Source organism: Pan troglodytes, chromosome 8, assembly GCF_028858775.2.
Source record: "Pan troglodytes isolate AG18354 chromosome 8, NHGRI_mPanTro3-v2.0_pri, whole genome shotgun sequence".
Classification (NCBI taxonomy): domain Eukaryota; kingdom Metazoa; phylum Chordata; class Mammalia; order Primates; family Hominidae; genus Pan; species Pan troglodytes.
The window spans coordinates 106,789,365-106,808,852 of record NC_072406.2 but is presented as its reverse complement, the minus strand read 5'-3'; the positions used below and the strand labels follow the sequence as shown (position 1 = coordinate 106,808,852).

General features: G+C 40.8%; 1 protein-coding gene across 5 annotated transcripts in view; it reads right to left on the bottom strand.

The window, feature by feature from the left end:
* The window catches only part of HELLS (helicase, lymphoid specific), a 57,681-nt gene that overhangs the window by 23,372 nt on the left and 14,821 nt on the right, over positions 1-19,488 (bottom strand). For 3 of the 5 annotated variants that reach the window (XM_024346501.3, XM_024346500.3, XM_001150864.7), the window contains exons 5-10: positions 16,341-16,377; positions 16,192-16,256; positions 7,482-7,523; positions 4,728-4,955; positions 4,179-4,361; positions 2,105-2,248 (exon numbers count right to left, since the gene is read on the bottom strand). In XM_024346501.3, coding sequence (XP_024202269.3) covers positions 2,105-2,248; positions 4,179-4,361; positions 4,728-4,955; positions 7,482-7,523; positions 16,192-16,256; positions 16,341-16,377 — 699 coding nt within the window. The remainder of the gene's footprint in view (positions 1-2,104; positions 2,249-4,178; positions 4,362-4,727; positions 4,956-7,481; positions 7,524-16,191; positions 16,257-16,340; positions 16,378-19,488) is intronic. The other 2 variants (XM_063782025.1, XM_063782026.1) reach the window with 1 other exon arrangement.

The window sequence follows — 19,488 nt, the reverse complement described above, 5'->3', positions numbered from 1 at the left end:
CTGCCTCAAAAAAAAAAAAAAAAAAAAAAGAAAAAAGTAGTAGTTCTCAGGTAGAATTACAGGTGCTTTTACATCTTCCTGTACACTACCCTTTAAAAAAAATTGGTATATATTACTTTTACTGTAAAGAAATGCTTTAAATCAAGGGTCCCCAACCCCCAGGTCACAGACCTGTAGGGGTCCATGGCATGTTAGGAACCAGGCCACACAGCAGGAGGTAAGCAGCTGTGAGCGAGGGAAGCCTCGTCTGTATTTACAGAAAAGGGAAGCTTCATCTGTATTTACAGCCACTCCCCACTGCTCACATTATGGCCTGAGCTCTGCCTCCCGTCAGATCAGGAGACATTATATTCTCATAGGAGCATGAACACTATTGTGAACTGCACATCCAAGGGATCTGGGTTGTCTGGGTTGTGCGCTCCTTATAAAAATCTAATGGTGGATGATTTGTCACTGTCTCCCATCATCCCTAGATGGAAAACAAGCTCAGGGCTACCACTGATTCTACGTTATGGTGAGTTGTAAAATTATTATTATTATTATTTTGAGACACAGTCTCACTTGGTTGCCCAGCCAACCAAGCGGCATGATCTCGGCTCACTGCAACATCCGCCTCCCGGGTTCAAGCAATTATCCTGCCTCAGCCTCCCAAGGAGCTAGGCCACTATGCCCAGGTAAGTTTTGTATTTTTGTAGTGATGTGGTTTCACCATGTTGGCCACCATCTTGGCCAGGATGGTCTCAAACTCCTCACCTCAAGTGATCTGCCCGCCTAAGCTTCCCAAAGTGCTGGGATTACAGGGGTGAGCCACTACGGCCAGCTCTATCATTTCATTATATATGACAATTTTATAATAATAAAAATAAAGTGCACAATAATTATAATGCACTTGAATCATTCTGAAACCATCCCCCACCCATGGTCCATGGAAAACTTGTCTTCCACAAAACCGGTTCCTGGTGCCAAAAGGTTGGGGACTGCTGGTTTAAATTTTTTTTTCTTTTTGAGACAGACTCTCACTGTAGCACAGGCTAGAGTGCAGTGGCGCAATCGCAGCTCACTGCAACCTCCACCTCCTGGGTTTAAGCAATCCTTGTGCCATTAAACATGTGCACCATCACACCCAGCTAATTTTTGTATTTTTAGTGGAGACAGGGTTTCGTCATGTTGGCCAGGCTGGTCTGGAACTCCTGGCCTCAAGGGATCTGCCCGCCTCAGACTCCCAAGTGCTGGAATTACTGGCATAAGCCTTCATGCCCGGCCTGGTTTAAATACTTTTTAATGCTGTACACATTCATAAACTTTGCTAAACACTCCTGAACTGAGATTTCTGCAAATCATATTCCAAAGTTTTACCAGCAGACACATAAAACCTGACAATACTGGTCATAATTATGCAAGTCATAATTATTCTATTTATGACTTATGTGTTTTGATTTTATGTTGAAACCATTAAATACTTTCCTATTTCCAAGCAAGCAAGATAAACCTACGGGGACTGCACTAAGAGGGTTCTCACATGGCCAGAGAAAGGAAAAAAAAAGCAGTCAAGAATTATAAATGAATGAGGTAGAGCAGTGAGGAAGAAGTTCAAAACACCAATAAATGAAAACAGAAGGCACGAAAGAAAAAAGGTCAATCTTTCAATTCTGTTATGCTAACTGGAAATTATTTAAATAAGTAGCTAGAACATCAAGAAAATAGAAACGAAAATGCTACGAAATAGTCCAATAAGATACTCTAAAAATAACTTGTCTTCAAATACTCTTATTTGATTAAAATACGATAAGTAAATTCCATATATTCAAAGTACCTGTCACAAATATATCTGTAATACATTCAGAGATTAGGTCTATTTCTGGATGATTCTAAGCCATAGGTTAAACTGCCATAAGCTTTAATTATATTGCTACAAACGATGGCCTTCATCCCAATCATTCTGTTAATAAAAGTTTCCAGCTTCTACAGGTATATGCACAATATAATCTATTATTTCGACAACAAAAAAAAATTAGACAAATGCTCCCAGATGGTGAGAAAGTGATATAAATGAAGAAAAACATGTTTTATGTATTACAAAGAAACCAATGAAGATCATTTGTACCTGTAACGCATTTCGGTCTCTCATGGCTATTTCAAATGACGTGATTACCACAGGATGAATCTGCAAAGTCCCTTTCCGTTTGTAAATATTTCTTACCAATTTTTGACGTTCCTCCTGGGTTCCATGATATAACATTGTAGGGATCTGAAAAATTTTATATTGATTTTTATCAGACTTAAGAACAAAATGTAAATATTGACTATTTAGAAAATATAAATCATTCTGAGGGAAAAAATATAATTTTTAAAAATTTTATTTCTATTTTTCTATAGCAAAATAAGCCAAGCAATTCTAACAAATCATTGAACTATTATGGGAGAAAATGAAAAAAACAAACAAACAAACAAAAAAACAAAGTCAGGCCCAGCACAATGGCTCACACCTATAATCTCAACACTTTGGGAAGCCAAGGCAAGCCGATCTCGAAAGTCCAGTAGTTCGAGAACAACCTGAGCAACATGGAGAAATCCCATCTCTACAAAAAATACAAAAATTAGCTGGTGTGGTGGTACGCACCCGTAGTGCCAGCTACTCACCCAGTGGAGTGAGATGGGAGGTTCACATGAGCTACTCAGGCGTGTGAGATAGCAGGCTCACATGAGCCTGGGAGGTGAAGGCCACAGTGAGCCAGAATGACGCCACTGCACTCCAGCCTGAGCAACAGAGCAACATCCTGTCCGAAGAAAAAAAAAAGGCATAAAAACAAATAGACGGGCCAGGTGGGATGGCTCATACCTGTAATCCTCAGCACTTTGGGAAGCTGAGGCGGGCAGACCACCTGAGGTCGGGAGTTCCAGACCAGCCTGACCAACATGGAGAAACCCCGTCACTACTAAAAATACAAAATTAGCCAGGCGTGGTGGCGCACGCCCGTAATCCCAGCTACTTGGGAGGCTGAGACAGGAGAATCGCTTGAACCCGGGAGGCAGAGGTTGCACTGAGCCGAGATCGTGCCATTGCACTCCAGCCTGGGCAACAACAGTGAAACTCTGTCATATACACACACACACACACACACACACACACACACACACACACACAAACACAACCCCCCCCCCCCAACAAAAAACCTACAAATACATAAAACACATATAGGCTGGGCGCAGTGGCTCACACCTGTAATCCCACCACTGTGGGAGGCCGAGGTGGGCGGATCACAAGGTCAGGAGATAGAGGCCATCTTGGCCAACATGGTGAAATCCTGTCTCTACTAAAATACAAAAAATTAGCCTGGCCTTGTGGTGTGCGCCTGTAGTCCCAGCTACTACACTCCAGCATGGTGACAGAGACAGACTCCATTTCAAAATAAATAAATAAATAATATATATATATATAAATATATAAAATGAGACAGATGGTGATACTACGTCTAGAATATATATATTTCTCATAAGGCAAAAATGTGCAGAAGGGCTGGGCCCGGGGGGTACAGTGGCTCACGTCTATAATCCCAGTACTTTGAGAGGCCAAAGTGGGCAGATCTCTTCAGGCCAGGAGTTCAAGACCAGTCTGGCCAACATGGCAAGACATCGTCTCTACTAAAAACATAAAATTAGCTGGGCATGGTGGCACATGCTTGTAATCCCAGCTACTCCGGTGGCTCAGGCACAAGAATTGCTTCATCATGGGAGGCAGAGATTGCAGTGAACCAAGACTGCATCACTGCCCTCCAGCCTGGGCAACAGAGACTCCATTTCAAAAAAAAAAAAAAATTGCAGAAGGTAACAAGTACAGAAAAAACAGAAAACTCTCTTCTCAGCCTTTTGGCAAAGATCAAGTGAAGAACAAGCAGAATTTTTAATAAAATCTCTACCTAAGTCTGTCTCAGTCGAATCAAATTACCAATGCACTGAAAATAATTCAGGAATATTTTAGGAAAGATGTCAGGGATTTCCAAAACCTATACTATATAAATTTAAATTAGGGTATTGTGCAGATTGAGTAAGTCAAATCAGACGAAATATTTATACAGGAACCAATATAATTATAGGAGTTCTACAATTTAATTCCTACTACAACAAAGCATAAGAAAACATGTAAAATTATAATTTTAACATAAGGAAGCATGTCTTACATCTGGTGTAAATCTTTTGAATTCAGCCATCCAGTTAGGAAGTGTAGACAAAGGGCCACAGACAAGAAAAGGTCCTGGTACTCCTCTCTGAATCATCAATGCAATAGTAGCAATGCACTGAACTGTCTTACCCAATCCCATTTCATCTGCTAAAATGCCATTAATTCCATTTTCCCAAAGCATCTGGACAAAATAATAGATACTGTATTTAAACTTGGATATAAACAACTACAGGGTTACAATATTTTATTTCTTCTCTTTAAAAAATCACACCCAAAGAAGAGAATTATGTTAGAGCTGATATATTCACACCATAAATTATAACAACACTGGAAAGTCCTTTATCAAAGCCATAAAAGTGCTGGAAGCCATTAACAAGGTAATTTCCACTTCTAAAAATTCAGGGTAAAGAAATCAGAAAGCAAGTATCCACATACAAATGTATAATAGTGAAACATGATAGAAATGACTCAAGTTGTGGTACCTCAAATCATTAGGCTACTATAGAAATAAAACCAGTATCTTGTATTAAAAATTCCAATTCATTACCCTAAGCCATTCCATGCCTTCTACTTGGTACCATCGCATCACTCCTCCAGTGAAGTGCTTTGGTTGTTGAAAAGGTACTGGCTGACCATTACACTTCCGGACTGGGTCAAAAAAGAATTTAGTATTCTGCCTAACCGTTTCAGACAATCTATCTTTAATTATACTATTCGAATCTTTATTTTTCTGAAGATCTTCCACACAGAGATTAGTAGAGGAGGAGTTTTCATCCTGTAGAGAAAAAAAGTTTAATAAGATGTGTTATACAAAATGCTGCTGTATGCCACCATTTATCAGAAAATGCAACTAACAAAATCTACTGAGTCCTATAATCATTAATTATAGAAGACTAAGATCACACCTGGATGAAAAAACTGGAGACATCGCCATCCCTCTACAAATGAAAAGCTACTAAAAAAAAAAAATAACAGGCTGGCACAGTGGCTAATCCTACAATCACAGCACTTTGGGAAGCTGAGGCAGGAGGATCACCTGAGTCCAGGTATCCAAGACAACCCTGGACAACATGGCGAAACCCTGTGTCTACTAAAAATACAAAAAATTAGCTGGGTGTGGTTGCACGCAACTGCCTGTATCCCAGCTACTCGGGAGGCTGAGGATCACTTAAACCCAGGAAGTCAAGGCTGCAGTGAGCCATGAACACAGCCACTGCACTCCAGCCTGGGTGACAGGAGACTCCACCTCAAAAAATAAAATAAAATAAAATAAAATATAAAAATCTGAGAATAACCCTTACAAATTAAAATCAGGCACATACTTTTGAAAAGATCATTAGAATTGTATCTCTCTTCCAAACTTCTAATATTGTGATATTCAATAATTTATTAAACTGTTACACAGAAAATACAGTACGTATAAATAAGACGGGCAAAAGATATTAACAGATACTTTACAAAAGAAAACATACAGGCCGGGCATGGCGGCTCACGCCTGTAATCCCAGCATTTTGGGAGGCCAAGGCAGGCAGATCATGAGGTCAAGAGATCAAAACCATCCTGGCCAAAATGGTGACACACTGTCTCTACTAAAAATACAAAAATTAGCTGAACATGGTGGCATGAGCCTGTTGTCCCAGCTACTTGGGAGGCTGAGGCAGGAGAATCGCTTGAACCTGGGAGGCAGAGTTTACAGTGAGCCGAGATCGTGCCATTGCACTCCAGCCCGGGCGACAGAGTGAGACTCCATCTCAAAAAAGAAAAAAAAAGAAAGAAAACATAGTTATCAAAGAACATAAAAATATACTCTCCTTCAGTAGTAATTAGGAAAATGCAAGTTAAAAACCACACAAGTTACCATTTCTCATCTAATAAAATGGCTGAAATTAAAAAGACTATCAAATGCTGACAATAATGTAAGCTGGAATTTTCAAACATTGCTGGCGAGAGAATAAAATGATGTGTTTACTTTGGGGGGAAAAATCTGTACTTTCTTATGAACATACATTTGCCACGTAACACAACAATACCATTCCCAGGTACACAGGCAGAAAGTATGAAAACATGTCTACACATGGACTTGTATGCAAATTATCATAGCAACCTTACTCATAAAAGTCACAAACTGCAAACAACCCAAATGCCCATCAATAAGGGGATGGATGAGAAAACTGTAACATTCATTCAACAGAATACTAGTCAATAAGAAGAAACCAGTTACTAATATGCTCAACAACATAAATGAGTATCACAGACATGTTGAGTGGAAAGGAAATAATAAGCCATCCTATAAAAGGTGTAAAAAGTGGCCTCCTCTGGGTTTGGGGGTGGAAAGACGTAGAAGAGATCCCTTTACAATGGAAATGTTCTATACCTTGATTTGGATGGTGGTTACACAAGTGTATGCAAGTGTCGAAATTCATTAAAATACCATACTTAACAACTATTCCTTACTGACTGACTGTAAGTTATAAAATGAAGCCAAAATCCCATAGTAAATTACAGAAGATTACATCTAGACTTTATCTTAAAAATCCAACTAAATGTTTATCTAACTAAATCTTTAAAAATCCAACTAAACTGCACCCATAAACCAGTCCTTATACTTAACAAAGAATAAAAATCAAGACACTTTTACAATATAAATTTTGGACAAAATTATATGACCAAATAGATTATCTCTCATTTTATAAACATAACATTAATTTCCCAAAGGCCTAAAAATCTTTAATATGTAAATTAACTACCTGAAATTCATATCCATTCATGAATTTTCATGTCATGATTATTTTGCTTCCCTAGGCAACCTTGTAATTTTAAGTACTTGAACAATAAAAAGTCAGATAACAAGGAACCTCTCTACATGAAACGGGCTAAGTGAAGAGGTGGCTCAGAAATCAAGCCTTCTCAAACAGAACTTTTAAGAAACTTAAAAAATCTTTAAGGTCTGAAGCAAGATTAAGGCATCCCTCACAGCTTCCATAAGATGATTCACGGTTTATATCCACATGGTTACGAGCACTTGTATCACTGCCAGATTCACAAGTTAAAAGCAACATTGCTAGACCCATAAATTAACATTTATACATCAAGAATCATGCAATAAAACACCTAACTAAAGTTGATACATAAAAAAGAAGAATGTTGGATATGGAAGAGGTGAATACATAGGTATTTTTTTTTAAAGCAAAGAAACAGGATAATAGTGAGAAGAACGTATACTGCTGATTAAAGAAAAAGGACTAGTAACTGAGGAGTAAATATGACTTCTAAACTTAATCTTACATTATAAATTTCTTACCTCATTCTCCTTTTTATTTTTTTTAGCCACAGACAAAATTTCCTAGTAGTTTGAGAAAACAAAAACAAATTAATAATGTATGAAGTTCATTTATTTATTTATTCAACAAGCATTTATTCTGTGCTCATTTTGCCAGGAAATGAGGATGCGAGTCTCAAGATAAAACTAGTAGCCTTCAGGCAGAAATAAGCCTATAGACATTACTGGCTCATAATATTTCATAACATTCTAGGCTAATTTGGGAACACTTATACAATGGGATATTTCATCAAATACAGTGATTTTCCAGCTTTTCTTTCTTTTTTCTTTTTTCTTTTTTTTTTTCTTTTTTTTTTGACTCAAAACTTTAATCAGAGAACCAACAAATATGCACACACGGAGGGCGTTTCTACCTTGGCCTGCAGCAACACAGGTGACTGATTTACAGACTGTCTTTCTTTTAATCTGAGTAGATTAAGTACAAATTCACACATGGCAACAAACCTCTAGTCCTGGGGTCAGCAAACTACAGCCTGTAGACCAACTCCAGCTAAGCGAATACATAGGTATTTTTTTAAAAGCAAAGAAATGGGATAAATTGGAACAAAGTCAGCCTCACTTGTTTACGGTTTGTCTATGGCTGCTTTCAAGCAACAACAGCAGAGTACAGGGTTGAGTAGCTGCCCACAAAACTACTCAAAAGCTAAAAATATTTACTATCTGGCTATTTACAGAAAAAGTTTGCCAAACCATGTTACAGCCCACTTTAGGCCTCTGTGGATAGACATCTGAGTTTGCATTCCTGGGTAAGAGGCAAAGACAGAAAAAATTAAAAATACAGAATAAAGTGCTCTGATTTTGAAGTACCTACTAGATGCTGCTGGTAGGGAGACAAACAATACCCGAGTATGTCACTGGATGACTTAGCAAATAATTATCTTACATAAAATTATCTAAAAAGTTGTCACCAGGCTTCATCATTCAAGATAGTGAGGGTAGATTTCAAGCAGAGAGAATATAGAAGGCGTAGGGGATGAAGTAGATTCAAAATAGCAATATCAAATTTAAGATTCATAGAAGAGTAACAGGACATGTAAGTGGCTGACACACACACATATATATACATGGGAATATAAGTATATCGTGTGTGTATGAAGTATTATGTATGTATAGATATTCATATTATAAGGCTGAGGCTAAAAGGATTTTATGCCAGGAACTGATAAAAGCTGTCCTGTAAAATGACTAGATAAAATGAAACTTTTGAAAGAACAATTTGGAAATAAATCAAAATCTATAAATACCACCAATGAAGTATTCTTATTAAAAATCAAGCATGGGCAACATGGTGAGATCCCATCTCTACAAAAAATATAAATGTTGGCTGGGCTTGGTGGTGCACGCCTGTAGTCCCAGCTACTCAGGAGGATGAGGTGGGAGGATTGCTTGAGCCCAGCAATCAGAGGTTCAATGAGCCGAGATGGCACCACTGCACTCCACCCTGGGCAACAAGAGAAAGATCTTGTCTCCCCAAAAAAAAAACAAAAACAAAAATAAAAAAACACCTTAATCACAAACTTCCGTATTTAACTTATAGTTACTATAGTTAACAGGAAACACAAGAGGCAGAGAAATCATGGGGATACAATCAGTAAAGTCTAGAATGTGGGGAATTATACAGAATTACTCATTTTCTTCAACAAATAATGTTTCTTAAAAAAGATGAGAGACACTCTAGATCTAAAAGAGACCCAAGATACGCATTAATCAAACACAATTTATGTAACTTTTTCGGATCCTGATTTGAACCAACTATTTTTTTAAAATGTACGAGCTAAGCAGATCACAGCGGTAAGTGCCTATATAGTCCCTGCACTACTACTCGGGACACTGAGGCAGGAGGATCATGTGAGCCCAGGTGTTTGAGGTGTAGTCACTATGACAATACTCAGGAATAGCCACTGCACTCCAGTCTCGTCAATACAGCAAGCCCCCATCCCTAAAAATAAAAATTAGCCTATTGAGAAATTTAAATATTAAGGAAGTCCCATCGACTTTCAAAAGTGTGGTAACTGTATTGTGGTTATGTTTCTAAAAAATAGTCTTGGCCGGGCATGGTGGCTCAAGCCTGTAATCCCAGCACTTTGGGAGGCCAAGTCAGGCAAATCACAAGGTCAGGAGTTTGAGACCAGCCTGGCCAACATGGTGAAACCCTGTCTCTACTAAAAATACAAAAAATTAGCTGGGCGTGGTGGTGGGCACTTGTAATCCCAGCTACTTGGGAGGCTGAGACAGGAGACTCACTTGAACCCAAGAGGCAAAGGTTGTAGTGAGCCGAGATCACGCCACTGCACTCCAGCCCAGGTGACAGTGCGAGACTCCACCTTAAGAAAAAAAAAAAAGTCTTGCTGAGCTTTTTGTTAAAATATCCCAGAATTAAAAAGCGATTGGCTGGGCGTGGTGGCTTATGCCTCTAATCCCAGCACTTTGGGAGGCTGAGGCGGGCAGGTCACCTGAGGTCAGGAGTTCAAGACCAGCCTGACCAACATGGAGAAACCCCATCTCTAATAAAACTAAAAATTAGCCAAGCATGATGGCACATGCCTGTAATCCCAGCTACTCGGGAGGATGAGGCAGGAGAATCGCTTGAACCTGAGAGGCGGATGTTGCTGTGAGCCAAGATCATGCCACTGCACTCCAGCCTGGGCAACAAGAGTGAAACTCTATCTCAAAAAAAAAAAAAAAAGTGATAAAGGTGGACATTCAATTTACTATCCTCTAAACATTTGTAATTTTTGAGATTTTCCATAATACAAAGAAAAAGAATATACATATACCAAAATGTTAGTGATTATCTGTGTGACAGCTTTTCAGGTGATTTTCTTGTATTTTGTTTATTCTCAAATTTTTCTACAAGAAAATGCAATTCCTTGTGAAACCATACAAAGTAATGGAGGTTATGAGTAATTATATTTGAGTTTCAGAAAAACCAATCTGGTACTCTTGACAATGAGAGCTAGACTAGGATTATAAAAATCAATTAAGAAACTACTATAAATAGGGCACAGTAAGGGCATAAACACCAGAGTAGCAGCAAATGAAATGACTCACAGAAATCGATAAAAATCTAGATATATAAGGAAATTCAGATAACCTCCTAAATTGTTTTAGATGACACAGTAGATACTGGTTCTGATATTAACACCAAAAAAAGAGAAAACAAAAGAGCAAGATTCGGAAGAGAGGAAAAGATAAATTGTTTGCTTTGTGCTAGGTATCAATTTCAAAGATACCAATAAATTCAACTGGTAGGCGTAAAACTGCTCAACTGCATAATGTGTAAGGAAATATGCACAGGCTACTCTTTAAAAAAAAAAAAAGGGCCAGGCGCGGTGGCTCACGCCTGTAATCCCAGCCCTTTGGGAGGCCAAGGCAGATGGATCACAAGGTCAAGAGATCTAGACCATCCAGGCCAAAATGGTGAAACTCTATCTCTACTAAAAATACAAAAATTAGCTGGGCGTGGTGACGTGTGCCTGTAGTCCCAGCTACTCAGGATGCTGAGGCAGGAGAATCACTTGAACCCGGGAGGCGGAGGTTGCAGTGAGTCAAGATCGCAGCACTGCATTCCAGCCTGGCGACAGAGTGAGACTCTCTCTCCAAAAAAAAAAAAAAAAAAAAAAAAAAAAACCAAAAACCAGGGTTTCATTCTCTTGCCCATGCTGCAGTGCAGTGGTGCAATCTCACCTCACTGCAGCCTTGACCTCCCCAGGCTCAGGTGATCCTCTCACCTCAGCCTCCTGTGTAGCTGGGACCAAAGTCATGCGCCACCACACCTGGCTATTTCTGTATTTCTTTTTGTAGAGACAGGATTTCGCCATGTTGCCCAAACTAGTCTTAAACTCCTGGGCTTAAGTGATCCTCCCAACTTGGCCTCCCAAAGTGCTGGGATAACAGGTGTCAGGCATCATGTCCAGTCCAGCCTACTCTTAAAAAGCTTGGAAATAGGCCGGTGCAGTAATCTCAGCACTTTGGGGGCCAAGGTGGGTGGATCACCTGAGATCGGGAGTTCGAGACCAGCCTGACCAACATGGAGAAACCCCGTCTCTACTAAAAATACAAAATTTGCCAGGCGTGGTGGTGCATGCCTGTAATCCTAGCTACTCGGAAGGCTGAGGCAGGAGAATCGCTTGAACCTGGGAGCCGGAGGTTGCAATGAGCCGAGATGGCGCCATTGCACTCCAGCCTGGGCAACAAGAGCAAAACTCTGTCTCAAAAAAAAACTTGGAAATAAAGAATAAAAAACAGGGCAATCTAGAAAGACTGGTTCAAAAATTTTTGTTCTGCAGACAGGAAAACACAATGTATCTATAATTGAAAGGCAAAGACCCAGTGAGGAAGGAAAAGGTGAAGAAACAGAAGGGATAATTTGGAGGAGCAGGGTCCACACTGGCAGAACACTCAATTGGGTTATACCCCTCCAAATGCATTCACAGATTTAGAGATTCTTCAGCAAGTAAGGTGAGAATGAAACAATGGAAAGAATTTAGTTAGGCAAAGAGGAAAAGAGAGCAGGAAATTCAGTAAATATACAGAAGAAAGAAGTAACAGTAAATGAAAGAATAACTGGTATGGGGCCAGGCATGGTGGCTCACACCTGTAATCCCAGCACTTTGGAAGGCAGAGGCAAGCAGATCACTCTGGGTCAGGAGTTTGAGACCAGCCTGGCCAAGATGGTGAAACCACCTCTCTACGAAAAAATACAAAAACAGCCAGGCGTGGTGGCACATGCCTGTAGTCCCAGGCGCTGGACTACTCAGGGAGCTGAGGTGAAAGAATTGCTTGAACTGGGAGACGGAGGTTGCAGTGAGCCAAGATCGCCACTGCACTCCAGCCTGGGCCACACAGTGAAACTCTGTCTTAAAAAAAAAAAAAAGAAAAGAAAAAGAAAGAAAGAAAAACTACTATGCCCACAGATCTCTGAATAAACTAGCCAAGTGATTTACCAAAATAGAAATTTGCTTAAAATCTTTCAATAGCTTCCTACTTTACTTATGGCAGCCTTAAACTCCTGACCATGCTTACATTGACAGCTTCATCCTTCCTTCATCACTCTTTTCACTTATATACAAATTGGAGGCAAATATAATTTACTTCAAGTTTTTTGAAACTGCCAGTCTCTCTTGACCCTGGATATTTGTTCAATGCTATTATTTCTTCCTAAAACACCTCCCCCACTATCTTACCTGTACTTTACTCTTTCCCTATTAATCCCACCTTTAAATAATTTAACTTTTATCCTTCAAGTCACAACACAGATATCATTTCCTTTTCATAGATGAAAAGAAAAGGTTCAAGAACTGCATGCCAGAGTGAAGAGCCCCTCTAATATGGTGTATAAACATCCAATTCCCAACCGGACACAGTGGCTCAGACCTGTAATCCCAGTACTCTGGGAGGCCGAGGCAGGAGCCCAAAAATTTGAGACCAGCCTAGACAACATGACAAAACCCCATCTCTACAAAAAATACAAAAATCAGCCAGGCCTGGTGGCACAGGCATGTAGTCCCTGCTACTGGGGAGTGTGAGATACGAAGATCACTTGAGTCTGGGAGGTTGAGGCTGCAGTGAGCTGAGATTGTGCCAGCTGCATTCGAGCCAGGGTAACAGAAACATTGTCTCAAAAAAAAAAAAAAATTCAATTTCACTGACTACTTACTCCTATATCTCTCTCTGTATGCAGGCTAAGGTGAAGACAGCATTTACCTTTCTTTACTAATGGATTTCATCCACCTATGACAAAGTTTGCCCAAAACCGATATTCCACAACCATTTAACAAATTAAATAAACAGCTGTATGACTGGCTAAACTTCAGTATGGCATATTAAAAGTGGTTTTTCTTTTTCGAGATGGAATTTCACTCTTGTTGCCCAGGCTGGAGTGCAATGGTGCCATCTCAGCTCACTGCAACCTCCGCCTCCGGGGTTCAAGCAATTCTCCTGCCTCAGCCTGCCCAAGTAGCTGGAATTACAGGCATGTGCCACCAAGCCCAGCTAATTTTGTATTTTTAGTAGAGATGGGGTTTCTCCATGCTGGTCAGGCTGGCCTCGAACTCTTGACATCAGGTGATCCTCCCACCTTGGCCTTCCAAAGTGCCGGGGTTTACAGGTATGAGCCACCACGCCCAGCCTAAAAGTGTTTTAAACTGCAAGTTGAATAGATACCATAATGAATTTCAGTGGACCCTAACTTTTTTTTGTTTTTTTTGAGACAGAGTCTTGCTCTGCTGCCCAGGCTGGAGTGCAGTGGCATGATCTCAGCTCACTGCAACCTCTGCCTCCCAGGTTCGTGATTCTCCTGCCTCAGCCTCCTGAGTAGCTAGGACTACAGGCGCAAGCCACCATTCCCAGCTAATTTTTATATTTTTAGTAGAGATGGGGTTTCACCATGTTGGCCAGACAGGTTTCGAACTCCTGGCCTCACGGGATCCACCCGCCTCAGCCTCCCAAAATGCTGGGATTACAGGCGTGAGCCACTGCTCCCAGCCCCCTGACGATTATTTTTCAGTGAAAAACTATCATTGCATCCCTAGAGAAAAGGAAAACTATTATGTAAATTTTTCTTCTGAAGAGCTAGAGTTTGAACTTCAGGTAAAAGAACAACAGTAGACAATAGAGTTGTGTTTTTTTTTTAAATATAAGAATGTGGCCGGGAGTGGTGCCTCATGCCTGTAATCGCAGCACTTTGGGAGATAAAGGCGTGAGGATCACCTGACGTCAGTAGTTCAAGACCATCCTGGCCAACATGGCAAAACCCTGTCTCTACTAAAAATACAAATAGGTACCTGTAATCCCAGCTTCTCAGAAGCTGAGACATAAGAATCGCTTGAATATGGGAGGTGGAGCTTGTAGCAGTGAGCTGAGATCGCGCCACTGCACTCCAGCCTGAGGGACAGAGCAAGACTGTCTCCAAGAAAAAAAAAGGAAGAATGTGACACATTAAAAACATGCTAAGGAACTGGTTTGTCAGAACTGAAGATGCTCTAATTCATTCATATTTTTAAGTAAAAAGTGAGAAATGAAAAAAAGAAGCTGGTTTTAGAAAAGAGCATATGATTTCAGTTTCGTAAAAGTCTTCAACAAAGAACAAGAATAAAGTTCTTAAGACAAGGTTAGGGGTTACAAAAAAGTTAAATTATAGTGACAATTTCTGACTAGGCCAGGCTCAGACTCGTTTAACAAAGAGCTGGTACCATCTTTTTCCCTAAAATACTTATCTGCTCTGGTCAGACAGTGTCTTTACTACCCTACCCCTTCCCCCCAACTCTCCACAACATATATGTAATTTTAAGCTCTATGCCCATGTCTGTTGTTTCCACAGTTCCTTGCAAAATGCTATACAAGTCCACTAGGTACTTAACAAGCACAAGATAATAGGTAGAGTCAAAGCTATTACTGTTATCTGTAATAACCCAAATAAGAAAACCAGCAAAGGCCGGGTGCAGTGGCTCACGCCTGTAATCCCAGCACTTTTGGAGGCCAAGGCGGGTGGATCCCCTGAGGTCAGGAGTTCAAGATCAGCCTGGGCAACACACTGAAACCCCATCTCCACTAAAAATACAAAATTAGCCGGGTGTGGTGGCACATGCCTGTAATCCCTGCTACTCAGGAGGCTGAGGCGGGAGAATTGCTTGAACCTGGGAAGCGGAGGATGCGGTAAGCCTAGATCGCGCCATTGCATTCCAGCCTGGGCAGCAAGAGTAAATCTCCGTATCAAAAAAAAAAAAAAGAAAAGAAAAGAAAAGAAAACCAACAAAAAGCTGGGCACACTGGCTCACACTTGTACTCTCAGCAGTTTGGGAGGCTGAAGCAAAAAGATCATTTGAACCCAGGAGTTCAAGAGCAGCCTAGGCAACATATGACATCTCATCGCTACAAAAAATTTAAAAATTAGCCAGCTGTGCATGGTGTCACACACCTGTAGTCCCAGCTACTCAGGGGGCTGAGGTAGGAGGATCACCTGAGCCCATGAGGTCGAGGCTGCAGTGAGCCATGATTGTGCCACTGCACTCCAGCTTGAGTCACAGAGTGATACCCTGCCTCAAAAAAAGAAAAGAAGAAAAAAAAGAAGGAAGCTAGAAAGGAAGGAAATGAAAGAAAGAAAAGAAAACCAGAACAACCTAAAGGTGTAAGCCTATTTGCCACTTAAGTGAGGATGGGCGCGATGGCTCACGCCTGTAATGTGGCATTTTAGGAGACTGAGGCAGGCGGATCACCTTAAGTCAGGAGTTCAAGACCAGCCTGGCCAACATGGTGAAACCCCATCTCTACTGAAAATACAAAAATTAGCCAGGCGTGGTGGTTGGCACCTGTTATCCCAGCTACTTGGGAGGCTGAGACAGGAGAATCGCTTGAACCCGCGAGGTGGAGGTTGTAGTGAGCAGATATAGTGACACTGCAAGGCAGCATGGACCACAGAGCTCCATCTCAAAAAAAAAAAAAAGTCTATGAAGGTCAGATGACATTAGTTTCAGATTAGTCTCAAGTCTACTGTAGGTTGGTAGATAGCTTCAAACATTTTGGCAGCTTCACCTATAAATGATATATAATATTAAATTCAAAACATATTTCATGTGATATTGAATATTCAATCTTTACAGATTTAAGGTGGTTTAAAACCTACATTTTACTCAACATCAAATGTTAGGTGCCCTCTCCCTTTTATTTTTACCTCTTTTGACATGACCTCTGAAATATTGTATGATTCATCTTCTCTTCCTCTTTTTTTCCTCATAACTATAAAAAAAAATTTTATTTTTGATAGCAATTAAAATAGAAATATAAACGCATATTCTTCAAAACTAGAATAAGGATATTTACCTGGCTTCTCTTCACTTGCATCAATTGAATTTTTACCCTACAAAACAAGGATTCAGAATATTGATTTTATTAAGGACCTTTATAGTATTATACGTTAAAAGGCACTGATTAACTTGAGAAAAAATATGTTTCCTGCAATTGAGCCACATCCACAATTTTTCACTATTATACTTACCTACATGTAATATTTTTCTGTATTTCCCTACTATAACTTGTTCATAATCTCTGCTTTTTCCCAAGGGCTCTACTTCTGTCCATTTTTTTCCATTTAGAAGAGAAATTTCAAAATTAAACATAGTTGGCATTTCGTTTGTTTGTTTTTTGGAGACGGAGTTTCACTCTTGTCGCCCAGGATAGTGTGCACTGGTACAATCTCGGCTCACTGCAACCTCCGCCTGCCAGGTTCAAGAGATTCCCCTGCTTCAGCCTCCAGAGTAGTGGGGATTACAGGCACCTGCCACCATGTCCGGCTAATTTTTGTATTTTTAGTAGAGATGGGGTTTCACCACATTGGCCAGCTAGTCTTGAATTCCTGACCTCAGGTGATCCGCCCGCCTAGGCCTCCCCAAGTGCTGGGATTACAGGCGTTGAGCCACTGCACCCAGCCCATAGTTGGCATTTTTATTTAGAAATACCATGTACATCTTGGCCAGGCGCGGTGGCTGAAGCCTGTAATCCCAGCACTTTGGGAGGCACAGGCGGGCAGATCATGAGGTCAGGAGATCATGACCATCCTGGCTAACATGGTGAAACCCTGTCTCTACTAAAAATACAAAAATAGGTATTTTTGTAAGGTAGGGTATTGAAGGAATACCCTTCAATAGGTAGGGTATTGAAGGAATATTCATTGTGAATGAAATTCATACATTAAATATAACCCAAAGCAGAAATAAAAGAGAATACTAATGGAAAATTATTAGTGAGGAAGGTAAGAGAAATGAGATGTTAAGAAACAGTTTCTGGCCAGGTGCAGTGGCTCACACCTATAATCCCAGCACTTTAGGAGGACTAGGTAGTAGGATTGCTTGAAGCCAGGAGTACAAGACCAGCTTGGGCAACAAAGCAAGATCCCCACCTCTATAAAAAATGCAAAAAGTAGCTGAGCATGGTGGTGTGCACCTGTAGTCTCAGCTACTCAGGAGGCTGAGGTGGGAAGATGGCTTGACCCCAGGAGTTCAAAGCTGTAGTGAGCTACTATGGTGCTACTGGACTCTAGCCTGGGCTACTGAGACATCACCTCTAAAAAAATTTTTTAAGTTTCAAAACGCCTTTATGAAAAAAGCAGAGGGGAAAAAAATCAAAACCCTGGTATAAAAAGTTAGGTGGAATAAAGTGAAGGATATATTAAATTAACAGGTTAAAGAGCAGGGAATAAATGACTAAGCCAGTAAAATTGTCATATAAATAAAAACACGTTCTTCAAAACCCCTAGGTAAGGCCAGTTGCGCTAGCTCATGCCTGTAATCCCAGCACTTTCAGAGGCCAAGGTATGGGTGTGGGTGTGGGGGATAGCTTAAGCCAAGGAGTTCGAGACCAGCCTGGGCAACATAGTGAAGCTCTGTCTCTATGAAAATAAAAATCTGAAAAGCCCTAGGTAAGTCTCTGAAATTAGCAAGTGAGTCAAGGATCAGAGGGGTTTTTTTTTTTGTTTTTTTTTTTGAGACAGAGTCTTGCTCTGTCACCCAGGCTGGAGTCCAGTAGCATGATCTCAACTCACTGCAACCTCGGCCTCCCGGGTTCAAGCAATTCTCCTGTGTCAGCCTCCCGAGTAGCTGGGATTACAGGTACCCGCCATCACGCCTGGCTAATTTTTGTATTTTTAGTAGAGACTGGGTTTCACCATGTTGGCCAGGTTGGTCTCCAGCTCTTGACCTCAGATGATTGGCCCACCGTGGCCTCCCAAAGTGCTGGGATTGCAGGCGTGAGCCACCGTGCCTGGCCCATTTTTATTTTTATTTTTTAATACTCTCTCTCAGTGACTCAGTATTACCAGTTTTATGTATGTATTTATTTATTTATTTAGGAACAGAGTCTCCCTCTGTGGCCCAGACTAGAGTGCGGTGATGCAATCTTGGCCCACTGCAACCTCTGCCTACCGTGGTTCAAGTAATACTCGTGCCTCAACCTCCCAAGCAGCTGGGACTACAGGCACACACCACCACGCCCAGCTAATTATTTGTATTTTTAGCAGAGACAGGGTCTCATCATGTTGACCAGGCTGGTCTCGAACTCCTTGCCTCAAGGAATCCATCTGCCTCAGCCTCCCAAAGTGTTGGGATTATAGGCGTGAGCCACCACACCTAGCAGTATTACCAGTTTTAAATAATGGGTTTTGTTGCAAAACAGTCTGCAAAATACTTTATCAGGCATTTTAACATCACCATTAACTAGTCTAAGAATCAAATAACTGGACTTAATCTCAGCACTTTGGGTGGCCAAGGCGAGTGGATCACAAGATCAGGAGTTCAAGACCAGCCTGGCCAAGATGGTGAAACCCTGTCTCTACTAAAAATACAAAAATTAGCTGGGTGTGCTGGCAGGTGCTTGTAATCCCAGCTACTTGGGAGGCTGAGGCAGAGAATTGCTTCAACCCGGGAGACAGAGGTTGCAGTGAGCCGAAATCACGCCACTGCATCCCAGCCTGGGTGACAGAACGAGACTCTGTCTCAAAAAATAAATAAATAAATAAAAGGCAGTTTAGCACAGAAGCTAAGTAGAAGCTCTTAAACTAATCCTGGGTTCAAATCTGTAATTTTCAGCAAATTAGAGTCAGCTCTCATTATCTGCAGTACTTGTGGTTCGATAAAATCACTATGACTATTGACTTATTGCCCCTAGGAAAAATACAAGCTTGGGTCTCTGACTCTGGTTATGACATTTTCAACCAAACGATACACAACCCTGTTTTATTTGTGTTTCTGTTTTTAAAGATATCTTATTTAATATATATGTTGATTAATATTAACTCAGGGCCAGCTGGGTGCGGTGGCTCTCGCCTGTAATCCTAGCACTTTGGGAGGCTGAGGCGGGTGGATCACGAGGTCAGGAATTCGAAACCAGCCCACCCAATATGGTGAAACCCTGTCTCTACTAAAAATACAAAAATTAGCCAGGCATGGTGGCGTGCACCTGTAGTCCCAGCTACTCG